Genomic DNA, 15,828 nt, shown 5'->3' on the forward strand with positions numbered 1-15,828 from the left:
CTTAGTTTGTGTTTGCTTTTGCAATTCAACCATGTTTTTGAAAAAAAAACTTAATTTTTTATTTGCTTCAAATTATTTTTTTCAGTGTTATTAAAATGAATTTTAAAAAATAAAAAAATATTTTAAAGTATTTTCAAACAAAAAATAATTTAAAAAACAATCTCAACCATAATCTAAATGCGCTCTTATTAGATTAAGAACCTGTTTTAGAGTGCGGTATAAATTGCTTTTGAAAGTGTTTAAAAAAATATCAAAAAAAGATTTTTTATTTACAAAAATTTAATTTTAATATTATCCTATTAAAATGATTTTAAAAATTAATTTAAAACTAAAAAAATAAAAACAAATTTAAAAACACGAAAATAGAGCTTAAGGCAAAGCTGGAAATACAAAAGTTTTCACTGTTTCCATAAAAGTGACGAGAATTCTTTGTATGGTGTTAAATCAAGAAGAATTATTTCCTCGAGTTCATTATAGGCATGTTGTTACATTACATTATAACTATATCATACCTTGAAATAATAATTATTTTTTTTACTATATTGCAAGACTCGGTGTCACTGTAGACTGATGTAATAAATTTATGTTGGGTATTATTTGTAGCCTTGTTTTCTGTTTCCAATCCAGCAAGATGTGGCCTAGGAATGCATGCCAGTTTTGAAACATGTTTTTCATATTAGATTCGGGATTAAGCTGGAAAAAGATTTAGCCCATCGAATTGTATTATCAACTCTCTTCTATTCAATCGGCTCAAATTAATCTGATTTAGTTATTTTTGTTAAAACAATATTATTTTATTTTAAAAAATAAAAAATAATTTTGATGTTGATCCAGTTATATTTATGTTAGTCAAATAGATTAATAAAAATTCAATTAGATCATCCGAGTTTTACATAGTCAATATTTTATCCTATTCAATGAAAAACTCAATTTAAATCAGGTTTTGGATTCAAATATTTAAAATCAACCTGTTTTGATTAAGTTTAATGATCATGTTTTAAAATGTATCTCTATATATTCAATTTATATATATGGTAAGTAAGAATATACCTTGTCGATTTTAGAGTTTTGTGAAAAATTGACACTCCGGTTAGGGTTAAGTTGAACGGCTTACTTAAAACGGATGGAAGATTCATCACCTTATTCCACCACGGCAAGGTTGGATATACAAGATGTAAGGTTTCAAATTTTCATAATATAATTTTCTATATGAGAATTCGTTGCATTGCCATGACAATATAATTTTCTATTAGTAAAACAATTAAATTGTCTTTCAAAATAAAATTTCTTTAAATGATATTCAAGTGCTTTTCCATATTTTAATCATAATTTTTTTTAGTTATAATCAAGTTAATTAAAACAAATTTAATTTTATTTACATAAATTTAAAATACTATTTAAAAAAAAGAAAATTGGATTACACACGCCGATATATAGAATACGTCAGTGCTCTTCAGGTTGTTTATGCAGCGTTTTATGGTGGCCAAACATAAACTTCCACAATGGTGTTTAAATTATTTCAGCAGCCTCTCAATTCATGGACAACGCATGTGCCAATAAATCATCGTTTTGTTGTTGACACCCTTTTTTTTTATTTCATATTTTCTCTCTTCCCCTGGTTTCCACGTTTAACCTTCTAAATTTTTAAAGCAAACTTTCAATTTATTTTTCCTTTGTATTTGGTCATTGTTATGTTGTTTGTTTTGTTTGAAATAATTTGTAAAAATATATTTTTTTTTAATTTCATCCTCCTATAATTTTTTTACTTATTAGATTTAATACTCATTCTTTTTATTATTATTTGTTCTATTTTGAATTATTTTGAATTGAATTTATTTTGCAATTTCATTTATTATTATTTTATTTTATTTTATTTTTACATCAGCAAGTGCTTGCAGCCCAAGATTAGACGTAGAAGAGAAAGTTTGTCAGGTTTAATATGTCAATTTCCGATGCAAAAGTCAAGCACCAGCCAATTAGCCTTCTAAGTGGAGGCTGGGATGTCAAAGGGCATGTTTAGTAGAATTGGAATTTTTCAAAGTTTTTTTTTAATATATTAAAATAATATATTTTTTATTTTTTAAAATATATTTTTGATATTATAATATTAAAACAATATTAAAATATTACAAAATAATTTTAAACTAAAAAAAGACTTAAAAAATATAATTGAGCTCCAATGCTAAACAAAGCCTAAATTAAAAAGGATGACTTCCTCTAGTATTTTACTGGCCTGTTATATTTTTTATTAAACATACATTACAATTACAAAATAAAATTATTTTATTGTTGCGTGAGATTCTGAAATATTATGTTTTTAACATTAGCTTAATATCATGTTATCATTTTTGTTTGATATGATGAGAGTTTTTATGGTTGAGGTAAAAAGAAAAACACTTTTAGTTATGAATTTTTAAAAAATATATCTTAAAAAATATATTTAGTTAAAACTATAATAGAATTGATTTTTATATGCAAAATAAATAAAAAATAGATCTCTATAAATAAAAAAAAAATATTATTTTAGTTTCCATAAAACAAAGATTTAAAATGCATTTTTTTAAAGAGCTTAGTTCAAAAAACAAAAGTTATTTAGCTAACTAAAATTTTTTTTTATATGATTGAACAGAAAATAAAAGTTACCACAATATCAATTAAACTTTCACAATGAGTTTAGCTTCTTCTTTTTTAATCTCCATCAATTTTTCAACAATTTTACAAAATAAGATTTGATTTTATTAATTTTAAAAAATTAAAACAACAAGCATCCACATTTACCGGTCCAAACAAGGGCAATCCTTTTTTCAACTTGACATGGAAAATTACAACTCAGCCCCTATAGTTTTAAGTTTTTTTTGCTTTTTGATACTTTCTTCCAGGTTTCATGTTTAATATCAAACTTTATTTTATGTTTCAAAACATTCATGAGAGAGAGAGAGTTGTCAAAAATAAAAATAAAAAAACAGAAGGAAATAAAGTATTCAGTCAGGGGACTTGCCCTTCAGGCTATCGACTATCGAGCGGGGTCTGACAGGCCCATGAGCACCAAGCCTCTCTGTTGGGCCAAGCCCAATCTTTTAACGGGTTTCTGTTATAGGGTTTTTTTTAATTTCTTGTTATGGGTTTAAATTAATGTAGTAATTTTTTATAGCGCTCTACACAATTTTCTTTTCAAATATTATAAGCCCATTGTGGAAATATATTAAATTACTCCTTTTAGACCATTCAGGGGGCAATTCTTACTTGTTTGTCTCTTAGGAAAATAAGAATCTCAGAACAAAATCAAATCCATCATGCTCAGAGTTCCATATCAATCTGAAATCTATGCAGAGTCTAGTGGAAAAACAGCCCGCAATGTGCAACCACAAAAGTTCTGGGAACCCGTTATATTATTTATATCTTAACAGAAACAGATTTTGCAACCACCAATTTGATTAAACAATCACTCTATGCCCCTCCCGTATAAGTTTTTGGCAATAAATATTAAAATCAAGGGGCGATGTGGTCTCCAGATTGTACTACCCCATATTTGGGAATCAATCGACAGAGCCTCAAAAGGTTGGAAAAGCCCTCATTTTCAACCACAGTAGTTTTTTACATGAGGTGCCGCTGGAGCCCAATAATATATATTCAGGCTACAACAACTGGCACCATTCATATCTCCGTTCTTGTAATATAATCATCAGGCCTTGTCACTACTAGACACGTCCAACGCGTGAGACCAAATCACAAGGGAAAACATTAACATTAGAAAATCAGGGAGTTCAACAAAATTAAAAAAAAACCTTTTCGAGGGAAAATTCTCCCAGAGTAGCACAAGAAGCATTGTGGGAACAAGATAATAGCTTTGCCTCAGAGGTAGTGACAATCATGTATCATCATCATCTTCATATCTGATAATACGTGAATTATGATTGCATCACTGGCAGATCATTCATCTATGCTATTCATCCAGGAAAGAAATAAGAAAGAAATTTTACAGAAACTGAGGCGGTACCATTTTGCAAACAAAAGGCTGCTTAGAATGCAAGACATCCTACATACCATTACGAACAGCTACATAGATCAAATCAATAAAACAAAGCAGTTTTCAAAAGGATGTTTTCCAAAACAAAGCCGCAACTATCCAAGGTCATGCATCGAAACCATCCATGCAGATAACATAACCACGTGATGTGGTCATAAGAGATGTGCATAAACAAGCCCAAATGCAGAAACATAGATAACCACCGCTATCTATAGCATTTCTCCAACACTAAAATCAAACAATAATCCCCAAAAAATTGATTTTTGCATCAGAGAGATTCCCATTTAGACATGGTCAACATTCTCCAATTTCAATTGGAGTGGCTGATGTCCCTGTCTGTTTTATCATCATTTGCACAAAAACCAATTCAATTATATGTACAGAAAAAAAAACACTAAATTCACAGTTTTTAATCTATGAAAAATGCATCAGAGAGATTCCCATTTTAGACTTCGTCATCATCCTCCCTAAAAAAGGAGTAGCTGATGTCCCTGTCTATTTTATCATCATTTGCACAAAAACCAATTCAATTATATATACAGAAAAAAACACTAAGTTCATAGTTTTTAATCTATGAAAAATGCATCAGAGAGATTCCCATTTTAGACTTAGTCATCATCCTCCCTAAAAAAAGGAGTAGCTGATGTCCCTGTCTATTTTATCATCACCTGCATTTTATCCATAGACAATTAAAACAGCAGAATTTAAATTAAAAAAAAATAATTAAACTAACAAAAAGAAAAGATCCTAAATAAATGCCTCAGATTAAATTGATTTCATAGATATTTAAATCTCGGAGTATATTTAATACCATCACAGGCAAAAGAGCGCTAGCAGAAGAAAATATACTCTACACGGACCGAAAACTTATCAAAAAATAAATAAATTCAGAAGAAGTAATGAGATGTTATATAGAAAGACCTGAGGAGGGAGCGGTGGCGACAGCTAAAGAGAGTGGAAGAGACGGCGGAGAGAACAACGAGGGATTTCTACTAAACCCTAATTGCCACAAACGGCCAGAGAGTGAGGTTTATTATTGTGGTATTTATAATGTGTTGATGAGAAATTGAAAGCTAGGGTTTTGGTTTTTATTTATTTATTTTATTACTAGACTGGACAAAAAGACTGGTATTATACGATGTCGTCTCCGGCTTATTTTGCTGACCTTCTTTCTCTTGTCGTTTCAAATTCTGGGCTTCAAGGCATTTACTTGATGGGCTGGCTTATGCTTTTTGTGAATGTTTGAGGTGTTTTAGTGTTTGTATTTTAAAATATTTTTTATTTAAAAATATATTAAAATGATATATTTTTTTAAAAAAATATTTTTAAAATTAATATATTTAAATGATCTAAAACATTAAAAATATATTAATTTAAAATAAAAAAATAAATTTCTTTTAAAAAAAAACACTTTTAAAATATAAAAATAAACACTTTAAAAATTTACTTATTTAGAAGATTTACAGATTTCAATATAGTTTATCCCTGTGCTAATACAAAATATTTTTCTACCTTTTCTTTTACCAACGTATTATCTTATTGTATTTATTTACAAAAAAAAATATCTAGTAACAATCCTTCATCAGTTAAACAGTTAAAAATTATCATTTTGCATTAAAAAAAATTATTGTGATTTCATTAATGAATTCTTAATTCATTACGGCGTTAAATGACAAAGAATTTTTATTAAATAAAAACTTGTTGTATATTATAAAAAAATATTAATTTTATTATTTTGTATTAAATTATTTGTTATTTCAGGAACGGGTTAGTCATGCTAACCTAGATCGATTTGTATTTTTTTCTCAATATTTTTTTTATTTAACTTTGTTTTTTTCTATTAGGTTCTTTTTTTGAAAGTCTAAATTTTTTTAATCTTGATCTCAAGTTGTGAGTGGCGAGTTAGTTGAATTAACCTGAGTTAGCTCAAATTTTTTTACGAGTTTTTTTTTCAGCTTCATCATTTTGTATTAAATTATTTTCTCATAAGCTTTGTCATTTTGTATTGAATTATTTTCCCTTAAGCTTTATCATTTTTTCACTTTTCTTTCTGTTTCATTATTTCAAGAGCGAATTGGTAAAGTTAACTTGGATTAGCTCTGGTTTTTCTTAATTTTTTTTTAACTTTGGTTTTTTTTATTAGGTCCTTCTTTTGATATATATTTTTTTTATTTTGATCTCGTATTATAGGTTGTGGGTTTGTTAATTTAGTCAGAGTTGACTCGGGTTTTCTTCTTTAATGTTTTATTTTTTTTATTTTTATGTTGTTTTCATCATTGACATTGGTTTTGAACTTTATAATTTATTTTCACTTTTCTTTTTGCGGGTTGTTTCGTTCTCATATTTCAGGTCACATTTTAGTAAATTTAACATGATTTGTCTTGGATTATTGTTACCTGAATATTTTTTTAACATTAAAAAAAATTTAACCTGACCCACAACATAGCACAAACCACGTGTTTTAGAAAGATACAATCAAAGATTTTCTATTATATTTGAAAAGGAAGAACTATATCATAAGCACGTTTTAAAAAATTGTACAAGTACAAGATAAACTAACCACCATTGCAATTGATCTATTTTGAGCTCTAGCTTTTATATGCTGTTTTAAAAATACACTTGTTTTGAAAAAAAATACTAAATTAATATTTTTTTGGATGTTATTTTTGGATGATTTTTAATATTGTAATGGTAAAAATATAAAAAAAAATAAAAAATATTTTGATGTTTCTTCAAGTAAAAAATACTTTTGAAAAGTATCGTATACCACAATACCAAACAAGCATTTAATGCTCGTTTAACATTGTGATAGCTTCTGCTTTTTAAAATATTTTTCACCTGTAAAAAAATCGAATTGATGCTTGTTTAGGTGTTTTTCAATGATTTTAATATACTGATGTAAAAAAATATAAAAAATATATTATTTTAATAAATTTTCAATTAAACAATATTTTTGAAAAGCACGTGTCGCAATACCAAACATGCACAATAAACATTATTGAGTCGGTATTTTAATGGTATCTTGTGAGAGGTTTTATTGTTGAGTTGCACAATGAAACTATTTTTTTTTGTCCCTCATTTTTTTTATTCGATTCTTTAACATTGTGTTGATTTAGGACTGGCCGTAGAGATTTTTTTATGCAAATGTATGGGGTCTCGTGGTGTTGAGGAAATATTTTGTCGCTTGACTAATATTCAGTTTGTCAAAATAAAATAAAAACTCATTGATTTAAAAGAATTAGAGCTTCGAGAATAGAATTTGAATTTTAAACAAGTTTCCACACCTTTTTTTTTCTTCTAGAATTATAGATTGATTTGCACGATCAATAGTAGTTTTCAGGTCCCTTTTGTTTTTTTGGCCACTAAAGTTTTTTCTTTTTAATTTGATCTTTTCACATTACTTTCGTTTGAGATTTTACTTGGTGGATTGTTTTGGTTGTCTTTATATGGGTTCAAAGGGAAATTTTGACGTTCATTTAATATTCAACTTGGCAAGATAAATAAAATTATGTTGACGTAAAACAATTAAGGTTTAAGGGATCAAAATTGAAACTAAAACAAATATGGTGGGCTAAAGTCAACAATCATGACAACTCGACTGACGCGTGCATTAACCGCACCATCACGTGGAGGCAATCCATTGCGTTCTTGTAGTGTATGTGGCCTCCTCTTGTGGCCAAGCACATGCTTCTTTGGTGGCGTTATAAGTGGGGTTACGAGGGCTTTCGGGAGACAATACTTTTCAGTGGAGGAGAAATGGTGGGGTTTCACCAATATTTTTTTTCTCCTCCTCCCTTTTTTCTCTATCTTCTTCCTGGGATTCTTGTCATTTTAGTTTTTATTTCAAATTTGGACCTCTTTTCATTACTATTTTTTTACTTTTTGATTCTTTTATTTTTTTTTAATTTTATCATTCGATACCATATTGGTTAAAAACTAGACTTTATGATTTTTTTTGATAAGGCAATCCTTGTTTTGATGACTTGGGTCGCGTTTTTGAAATGTTAGCCTGAGTTAACATGGGGTTTGTTAGAAATTAGGCTTCGTGATTTTCTTCTTCTTCCTTTTTATGGGATTGTCCTGTTCTTATATCCATTTATCCAAAGTTTGAGTAACTCTTTTTCATGATTTATGTTCATTTCAAATATGTTGAAATCATATTTTTTAAAAACTTGATTTTTTTTTAAAAAATATTTTTTTATATTTCTAGAAATATAAAAATTAATTTTTTAAAAATAAAAAATATTATTTTAATATATTTTTAAATAAAAAAATATTTTAAAAAATAATCATTATTATATTTTTAAACACCGTATTAATATGCTAGGTTTTTCTAACATATAATAGTTATGTGTTGATTAAATATATTAATCTTGAATTTATTATTTCAAGAATATAAAAAACTAATGACATTAATGACAAAACTATGGCCGGATAATAAATAATTTAGATGGAGTTGATGGACATTGGACTTGATGCCAAAAGAAAGATAATGACTGAAGTTATCCCATCCACTCAATTGATGAATCACACGTGGTCGTATTACAGACACAAGCCAGTTATGGACCTGACAAGGAAAACAACAAATTATGGGCAGCCACGTGATCCTCTGCAGCTTACCACGTTTAGCATTCCTGTCTCCACGACAATCAACAAGCCACACTACAAAGTACAAACTGAACTGTATTCTCTCCCTATATAACCAGCTTTTTTTTAATTAAGAAAAACTACATCATCACTCACCCATCTCCACCACCCTCTCTGCTCATTTTCTAAGGTAAGCTTTCTTATAAATTCCATAGTTCAAACGATGATAACGATGAAACTTTTGGTCAAGCTGTTTATTTTCTCTTTGCTTTTTTGCAGACTTTCATGTGTTATTATGGGGGTCATGTGATATTTTATGTGTTATTATGTGGGTCATGTTCATGTGATTGATATATTGGCATTGATTATGGGATGCAGGTATTGAACCAATTGTTATTGGAAAATATGGTTTTAGAATATAATTACCAGTCTAACATGGATAGTAACATATTTTTGTTGATTTGCTGCTGTGGTTGATATTTGTCATTGATGATGTGATGCAGCTATTCAATTGCTATTGGCTGATTGATCAATAATCATGCCAAAGGTTGTCGAGACGCAGATGTTGCTTCAAGTACTTATACTGGTGTTCTTCTTCCTCTCGGCCTCTGTCAAAAATGGAAATGCAGGGATATCGAGTACTTTCATCCGGTCAGAGTGGCCATCTAATGACATACCTCTTGACCATGAAGTATTTGCAGTTCCAAAGGGTCATAATGCTCCACAACAAGTAAGCATTTTTACATTTGAATATCTCGTGCAAAAAAGATCTGTGGTGAGATTGCATTTGGACATATGAATCTGCTCAATTATTTTGTATGTGTTGCCCAACTTTAATGCTCATGGATTTATCATGCAATTATGTGAATGGAAAAGGGGAAAAAATGGCGTTTCGGTGCATTTGCATATTCTAAGTGTCTTTCTTGCACCTTTAATATGGACGTCTTCTACACGGCAACTACAACAAATGAAGTAGAATTCAAGAGCAAGAATACTGATCGATGTGCTATGTTTTATGACATTACGTGGTTCATATACCTTGAAGTCTACTAAACTAAAAGTATGTTACCATTAAGCTCACTTTTCGTTGAGAGTCCCTGGAATCATTTTGTTTAGATGATGATGGGGTGATGCGTATCATCTACCATATATATATATATCTGCATTTTGGTTCTTTTTATAGTTATTTATTTGTCATTTAAACATATTTTCCTGAATTGCTTTAACCATAGGTGCACATAACCCAAGGTGATTACAATGGAAAGGCTGTAATTATCTCGTGGGTGACACCTGATGAACCAGGCACCAGCAAAGTGCAATATGGTGTGTCAAAGAAGAACTATGATTTTACTGCAGAGGGGGCAGTGAGAAATTATACATTTTACAATTATACGTCTGGCTACATTCATCAGTGCCTTGTTGATGGCCTTGAGGTAATTAATAATTTGAACCATGGAAGTAGGTGAATTCATGAATTGCTGAATAATTTTTGTCCTTTTCTCCGAGTAACATATAAATTGCTAATTGCAAGTGGATATAGTAGATTACTGTGTTAGAAATTACTTGAATAAATTCTGTTAACCTCTTACATCAATGACTTTAACAGATTCTGCGTTAGGCAGGGCTCGTTCATGTCGTAAATAGGTTCTATAGGCACTCTGGGCTTTTCTGCTATGCCAAACATATAAGAATGACTTTTGAGTAGTTAGTATGGATCTAAGCATGCTTCGATTGAATTTCCATGCTGAGTACGCCAATTGACACAGCACCAATTTGGAAATCTTTTTGGTTCATAACTGTCTAAGAAATAACTAGTTGAGTTTCTTTCTTGTTTCCAGTATGGCACCAAGTACTATTACAAGATTGGCAATGGAGATTCTTATCGAGAGTTCTGGTTTCAAACACCTCCGAAGATCAATCCAGATACTCCTTACAAGTTTGGAATTATTGGTGAGTTGTTTCCTTCTGCACAGAGTTCTGGTTGAAAGTCTTACAAGCTGCTTTGAACTTTGATATGTACTGCTGGTTTTCATATGGATATAATTTGGCATCATAGATTTGATGGAATCTTTGCTGCTTATGCTTGAAATGTTTATGTTATATGAAGCATGATAATGGCTATTAAACACAGTTATATAATCAAGTTTCCAGAACTTGGAGGAAATGGTTCTTCACCCTGACAAAATATTCCCTATATCCGATGGGCAACCAAGGTATAGGGTTTCAGACAAAACTATGTCAGAATGTGTCTTGGATCATTTCTTAGTATTTCAATTGAAACATGGCATATTATGAAAAAAAATGATCGTTATTGAAATTTAATATCAGACAGGGCATGTCCGTACCAGAGTAATGTGTTTCTAAAAAATCCAACCTCTCAAAGGCATCCCTCTATCTAACATGGACTTTCTCTTTTTGCAGCATTGTTCATTATACTTGTACTTTTCCTTTTGTCCTTTCTACCACCTAAAAGTTGATATACATAAGTTCTCTATATACATACCATTGTCTTTAAATACCAAAAAGTCTGCGATAAATTCTACTCCTCCTGTCTGGGCTTGGTGCCAGTGCCACCTCTATCTTCCACAAGTACTTTACCTTGGGGGTCTTTTTCTTTTCTTCTCTTTACATGCATATATCTGAGTACCCTTAACATGTTTCTACCAAGTATATTCTTATGAATTTCATTAATAAGTTACTCCTTTCTATTCTAGGTGACCTGGGCCAGACATATAACTCCCTCTCGACGCTTGAGCATTACATGCAGAGTGGAGCTCAAGCTGTCTTATTTGTTGGAGATCTTGCTTACGCTGATAGATACATGTACAATGATGTTGGTATACGGTGGGATACCTGGGGTCGTTTCGTTGAGAGAAGTGCAGCATATCAGCCATGGATGTGGTCTGTTGGAAATCATGAAATAGAATACATGCCTTACTTGGTAAAATGTTCAGTCATTCATCATGTTGCATTGCTTTCCGTTCAGATGTCACCATCCAGTTTTTTAGTTAACTTTTTGGTGCTACGAGAACTTTTAGACTATCTTGAAATCTTGTTATGTGCTGTTCATTGCACTGGAAAAATATGAATGCAGATACAGTATGCATCTGGGTCATTTATATTCCTTCCTTTTTCATTGCCGCTATAGTGCCATGGATATTGTGATCCAATGAGACTTTTTAGTGATGCATGTCGAGCAATTTTGTCTATTGTATAAAAGAACTTGAATACTGAATTGGTAACATTAACTGTAAACACTCCTGGACCATTTACCGGCTATTGCTTCCCGCTGTTCCCACAGTTCCATTGTTCTCATTCTATTCCTCAAGCATGGAATATAGTCTCCAGGACACATGCAAAGTCTTCTTTTTCCTTTTTTCACTTTCTGTTAGTTATTTTTCCTTGTGTATATTTTTCTTATTCTTAGCAAAAGGATGTAAATCCCCATCTCCATCCATACCTACATAAGATGATTTAATTAACTGTCCCATTGAACCAACGGTAACTGCTTTTTCCATAATTTTTCAATTTTTTTGTCCTTGTGTTCCTGTAAATTTCTGTAAATTTGTGGACAGATTGGTAAGACAAGACATGAGTTTCAGCTTGTGTTCCTTTTCCTTTTTTTTCCATCTACTTCATACATGCAGCATGGCATGCTTATCAATATAGTTCCTATGTAGAAATCTCTTTCTGTTAGCAGTTTAAGTTCTTGTTCGGTTCCTAATCATTTATAATCATAACATATGTGCAGGGAGAAGTTATTCCTTTCAAATCTTATCTTAACCGATACCCAACCCCTCATTTGGCCTCCAAAAGCAGCAGTCCTCTCTGGTATGCCATCAGGCGTGCATCTGCTCATATAATTGTGCTGTCCAGCTATTCGCCTTTTGGTAACTTTTCATTCCCTTTTATACTTCAATATAAATTCAGCAGTCATTCTATGATACGTTGTAATATGGATCCATACCACAGTAGGCCAAGGAACCACATTCTATTGCTCTTCTATTTTGCAGCAGGGACTTCATTAATTTTCACTAACATAATTCGCTAACATAAACAAATGAGAGTTTTCCATTCTCCCATCTCATAATTAACTACCTTGTACCCTCATGTGATTGATAATAATAATAATGTCAGTAATATGTGAAAGATTTTGACAAGGGTCTCTGACAAGCATGATTCTGGAAGTCTTAAATTTCTACTATCTGCTGGATTGGCAGCCAGTATCTCTTAAAAATTCCTGAGGAAAGTATTTCAATAAGGTGAAAATATCCTATCTTTAGATTGTGACCCAACATCAAGAAAGCTTTAAGATTTTCATGTTAACCATAGGACATTCTCAGATTAGAGTATTCACGTGGTAAAAATTCCAGATGTTCAGTTTGCACATTAGGTGTTCGGCTTGTTTGTAAGGGTGTCCATCAGTATTGCACTCTTGTGGTAGTTCCCCTTGGCCTTGCTATAGGATACCGCAATGCAGGGAGAGAAAAAACCAGCTACAGTTAACCAGCTACAGTACGAGCCATCAAAATGTCTTATGCTGCAACTCTCTTGGTCTCTTCCCAGCAGTCATAATGCCTCAATTTGTCATGTGAGCTAGCGTCTCCTGCTGGGTTTTATAGCGTTTGTTGTGCTTCTCATGAAATAAACATGAGGGCTATCAATATTTCCTGCAAGTTATGAATTATCATTAAAGCGAATAATTTTGAGGGTATTAGTAGGAGTATCTGCAGCATTTTATTTTCCTATTCATGATGTCAAACAGCATCATCTGGAATCGTGATAAGAGCTTTTCTTTCAACATATTGTTATCCTCTATGGTTTTTAAACCTTGGTATATAAACATGTTCAAAATAGGAGCAACCTGAAGACTACCAACTGACATCAGCAGTGCATTCCAGAAACATATCTTCCCTGTAAGATGTTTCCATTGAAAAAAATAACCATGTAAGATCCTCAGCAAGTACAAGGAGTTAGAACCAAAATGTAACATTAAACCCTGCAATGTCCAAGTATATAGCATTCTTGTTTAATGTCAGAGCTGTGTGATTTAACTTGAAGTTTAAACTTTTGAACAGTGAAATATACCCCTCAGTGGGAATGGCTCCAAGAAGAACTTGAAAGGGTTGACAGGGAGAAGACACCTTGGCTCATTGTTCTCATGCACGTCCCAATCTACAACAGTAATGAAGCACACTTCATGGAAGGTGAAAGTATGCGGGCAGTCTTTGAGGAGTGGTTTGTTCATTACAAAGTTGATGTGATCTTTGCTGGCCATGTCCATGCTTATGAAAGATCAGTATGTTTCTTTCCTTTTGCTTTTTAATATGGTTGCTAGTGTTTGTAAGTTAAGAGCTCAGAAAGAAAGAATTTTGCTTGGAGAATCTATTTGCGATGAATTATTTCACTGGTTCAGTCAAAGCCAATTACTAAGTTTGAGTTGCCATCAACTTGAACAAATTGTGATTCCGAATCTCAGTACTTTTGATCATTTAGTCATGCTGATAAGTGCAGCATGTATATCATGCATTTTATTATACAATTTTATTTAATTGTTTTTCCAATTTTCAGTATCGAATCTCAAACATACACTACAATGTATCTGGTGGTGACTGCTACCCAGCAGCTGACGAATCTGCCCCTGTCTACATCACTGTTGGAGATGGAGGAAATCAAGAAGGTCTTGCCGAAAGGTAACTGAAGCTGAAAAACTGGAAATCTGCCCTTCTTTGGGGGGGGGGGGGATTCTACATTCAGGGAAACTGCTGATGGTGGTCCTGAATAAATGTTGCATTCATCCTGCAGGTTTAGAGATCCACAACCAGATTACTCTGCTTTCAGAGAAGCCAGTTATGGACACTCTACATTGGAGATAAAGAACAGGACACACGCACTCTACCATTGGAACCGTAATGATGATGGGAAAAAAGTGCCAACTGATGCATTTGTTTTGCACAATCAGTACTGGTAAGTATAATTTACCGCATTTTTTCATGTGGCCACAATGCAGCACCCATTGTGTTTTTGGTCGAAAAGGGCAAGTTTTCTGCTGCCGGAAAATCATATGTAAGCAATGCTCACAAAATTGTCATTTCCTGCAACACTGATATTCGTAGAAGGCGGCCAGGAAACCAGGGGCAGGACTAGGCGTTTGGTTGAGGGTGCCATTGCACCCCTAAACATTGAGAAATTTTAAGAGTAAAATATTTGGGAGTAGTTTTTAATTATTTCAATCGAGTTAAGGCGTACTTCTTGGAAACCATATATTTTTGCACCCCAAGATTTCTTTTGCTAATGAACTCATATTCACAAAGGTTATATTTTGCACAGGGGAAGCAATCTGAGAAGGAGAAAATTGAAGAAGCATCATTTGAGGACTGTTGTTGGTCGGGTTTCAAGTTTCTGAAACTTTTTCAAGAAATTCAGAACTGTATTTTCAGATGGACTCGGCATGATTGATGAAAATGCCTACAAAAACAAAGTGGCTTGTATTCTAGTCTCTCCACGACGATGTTGCCGGCATTCTTACTGGAGATTCATTTTGATCCTGGTAACTGTAATAGTTCTTTACAGAAATCCATGGATAATGCCTGTCCTGTAAGTGCTTGCAGTATTCTGTCGCATCAATGTAGAGCATTCAGTCAAATGCTGTCATGGGTTTTTCTATCAAAAAAATAAAAAGGATAGATGGATTATATTAACATGAGCCTCCTGCTTAGTCCAGGCTCCAGTCCATCATTGCTCGAAACCTCCAGAAGATATCTTGCAAGCATTGATAGTTACCATTAGATCCTTGAATCGTGCTGTGCTGGGGGTGGATTTTTTTTTTAACGTAAAAATAAAATATGTAGATAGATATTGCCAACATGTTTTCTAAAAGGAAAAAAAATCGATAATAAACTCAAAATCTGAGGTATATCATGTTATATTTTTAAACATTGAGAGATAACAACGTACTTGGAAAAGATATTTTTTCAATTTTATGAAAAGATTTATAATCTTACTTTATAACAAAGTAAAAAATAGATAGAATTTAATAAAATAATATTTAAAATATACTTTTAATTCATCTAAGAATTAAAAAAAAAAGATAAACTAACAAAATGATAGAGGGTGGAACTAGAAAAGAATAATAAGAAAAAAAGAAATTAAAAAATGAACTCGAGTCAATTCGGGTAAAATTGCCCAACACGTTACTAGAGACATGAGAATGA

General features: G+C 31.8%; 1 protein-coding gene, 1 long non-coding RNA gene and 5 other non-coding genes across 8 annotated transcripts; 1 reads left to right on the top strand and 6 right to left on the bottom strand.

Annotated features, from left to right (window-relative positions):
• Positions 1 to 3,357: 3,357 nt before the first annotated feature.
• On the bottom strand, positions 3,358 to 5,169 carry LOC133674086 (uncharacterized). The gene is made up of 2 exons (XR_009835116.1): positions 4,949 to 5,169; positions 3,358 to 4,695 (listed from the first exon to the last, which is right to left on the bottom strand). It is a non-coding gene; the product is annotated as an uncharacterized LOC133674086 (long non-coding RNA).
• LOC133674985 (small nucleolar RNA snoR122) lies at positions 3,849 to 3,928 on the bottom strand. The gene has a single exon (XR_009835313.1). It is a non-coding gene; the product is annotated as a small nucleolar RNA snoR122 (small nucleolar RNA).
• On the bottom strand, positions 4,290 to 4,385 carry LOC133674972 (small nucleolar RNA R44/J54/Z268 family). Its single transcript, XR_009835300.1, has one exon. It is a non-coding gene; the product is annotated as a small nucleolar RNA R44/J54/Z268 family (small nucleolar RNA).
• LOC133674971 (small nucleolar RNA R44/J54/Z268 family) lies at positions 4,450 to 4,544 on the bottom strand. The gene has a single exon (XR_009835299.1). It is a non-coding gene; the product is annotated as a small nucleolar RNA R44/J54/Z268 family (small nucleolar RNA).
• LOC133674970 (small nucleolar RNA R44/J54/Z268 family) lies at positions 4,607 to 4,702 on the bottom strand. The gene has a single exon (XR_009835298.1). It is a non-coding gene; the product is annotated as a small nucleolar RNA R44/J54/Z268 family (small nucleolar RNA).
• Positions 4,780 to 4,853, bottom strand: LOC133674967 (small nucleolar RNA Z267). Its single transcript, XR_009835295.1, has one exon. It is a non-coding gene; the product is annotated as a small nucleolar RNA Z267 (small nucleolar RNA).
• A 3,473-nt stretch (positions 5,170 to 8,642) lies between the features above and the next one.
• On the top strand, positions 8,643 to 15,315 carry LOC133674950 (bifunctional purple acid phosphatase 26-like). 2 transcript variants are annotated; one of them, XM_062096259.1, is made up of 11 exons: positions 8,650 to 8,804; positions 8,894 to 8,992; positions 9,118 to 9,344; positions 9,847 to 10,047; positions 10,453 to 10,564; positions 11,329 to 11,555; positions 12,366 to 12,504; positions 13,693 to 13,913; positions 14,186 to 14,307; positions 14,420 to 14,581; positions 14,945 to 15,315. In XM_062096259.1, the coding sequence occupies exons 3-11, from the start codon at positions 9,153 to 9,155 to the stop codon at positions 15,018 to 15,020; spliced, it is 1,452 nt and encodes a 483-aa protein (XP_061952243.1). In that variant the 5' UTR covers positions 8,650 to 8,804; positions 8,894 to 8,992; positions 9,118 to 9,152; the 3' UTR covers positions 15,021 to 15,315. The 2 variants fall into 2 exon arrangements, with proteins under 2 accessions (XP_061952242.1, XP_061952243.1); XM_062096258.1 differs by lacking the exon at positions 8,894 to 8,992 and having other exon boundaries at positions 8,643 to 8,804.
• Positions 15,316 to 15,828: the final 513 nt, after the last annotated feature.

This window comes from Populus nigra, chromosome 15 (assembly GCF_951802175.1).
Source record: "Populus nigra chromosome 15, ddPopNigr1.1, whole genome shotgun sequence".
In the NCBI taxonomy this organism is placed as follows: domain Eukaryota; kingdom Viridiplantae; phylum Streptophyta; class Magnoliopsida; order Malpighiales; family Salicaceae; genus Populus; species Populus nigra.

Coding starts and splice junctions, on each gene's coding strand:
- LOC133674950 (XM_062096258.1), top strand. CDS start 9,153: ATGCCAAAGGTTGTCGAGACGCAGATGTTGCTTCAAGTACTTATACTG. Junction 10,048..10,452: donor GCCTTGTTGATGGCCTTGAG/GTAATTAATAAT, acceptor TCTTGTTTCCAG/TATGGCACCAAGTACTATTA. Junction 11,556..12,365: donor TAGAATACATGCCTTACTTG/GTAAAATGTTCA, acceptor ACATATGTGCAG/GGAGAAGTTATTCCTTTCAA.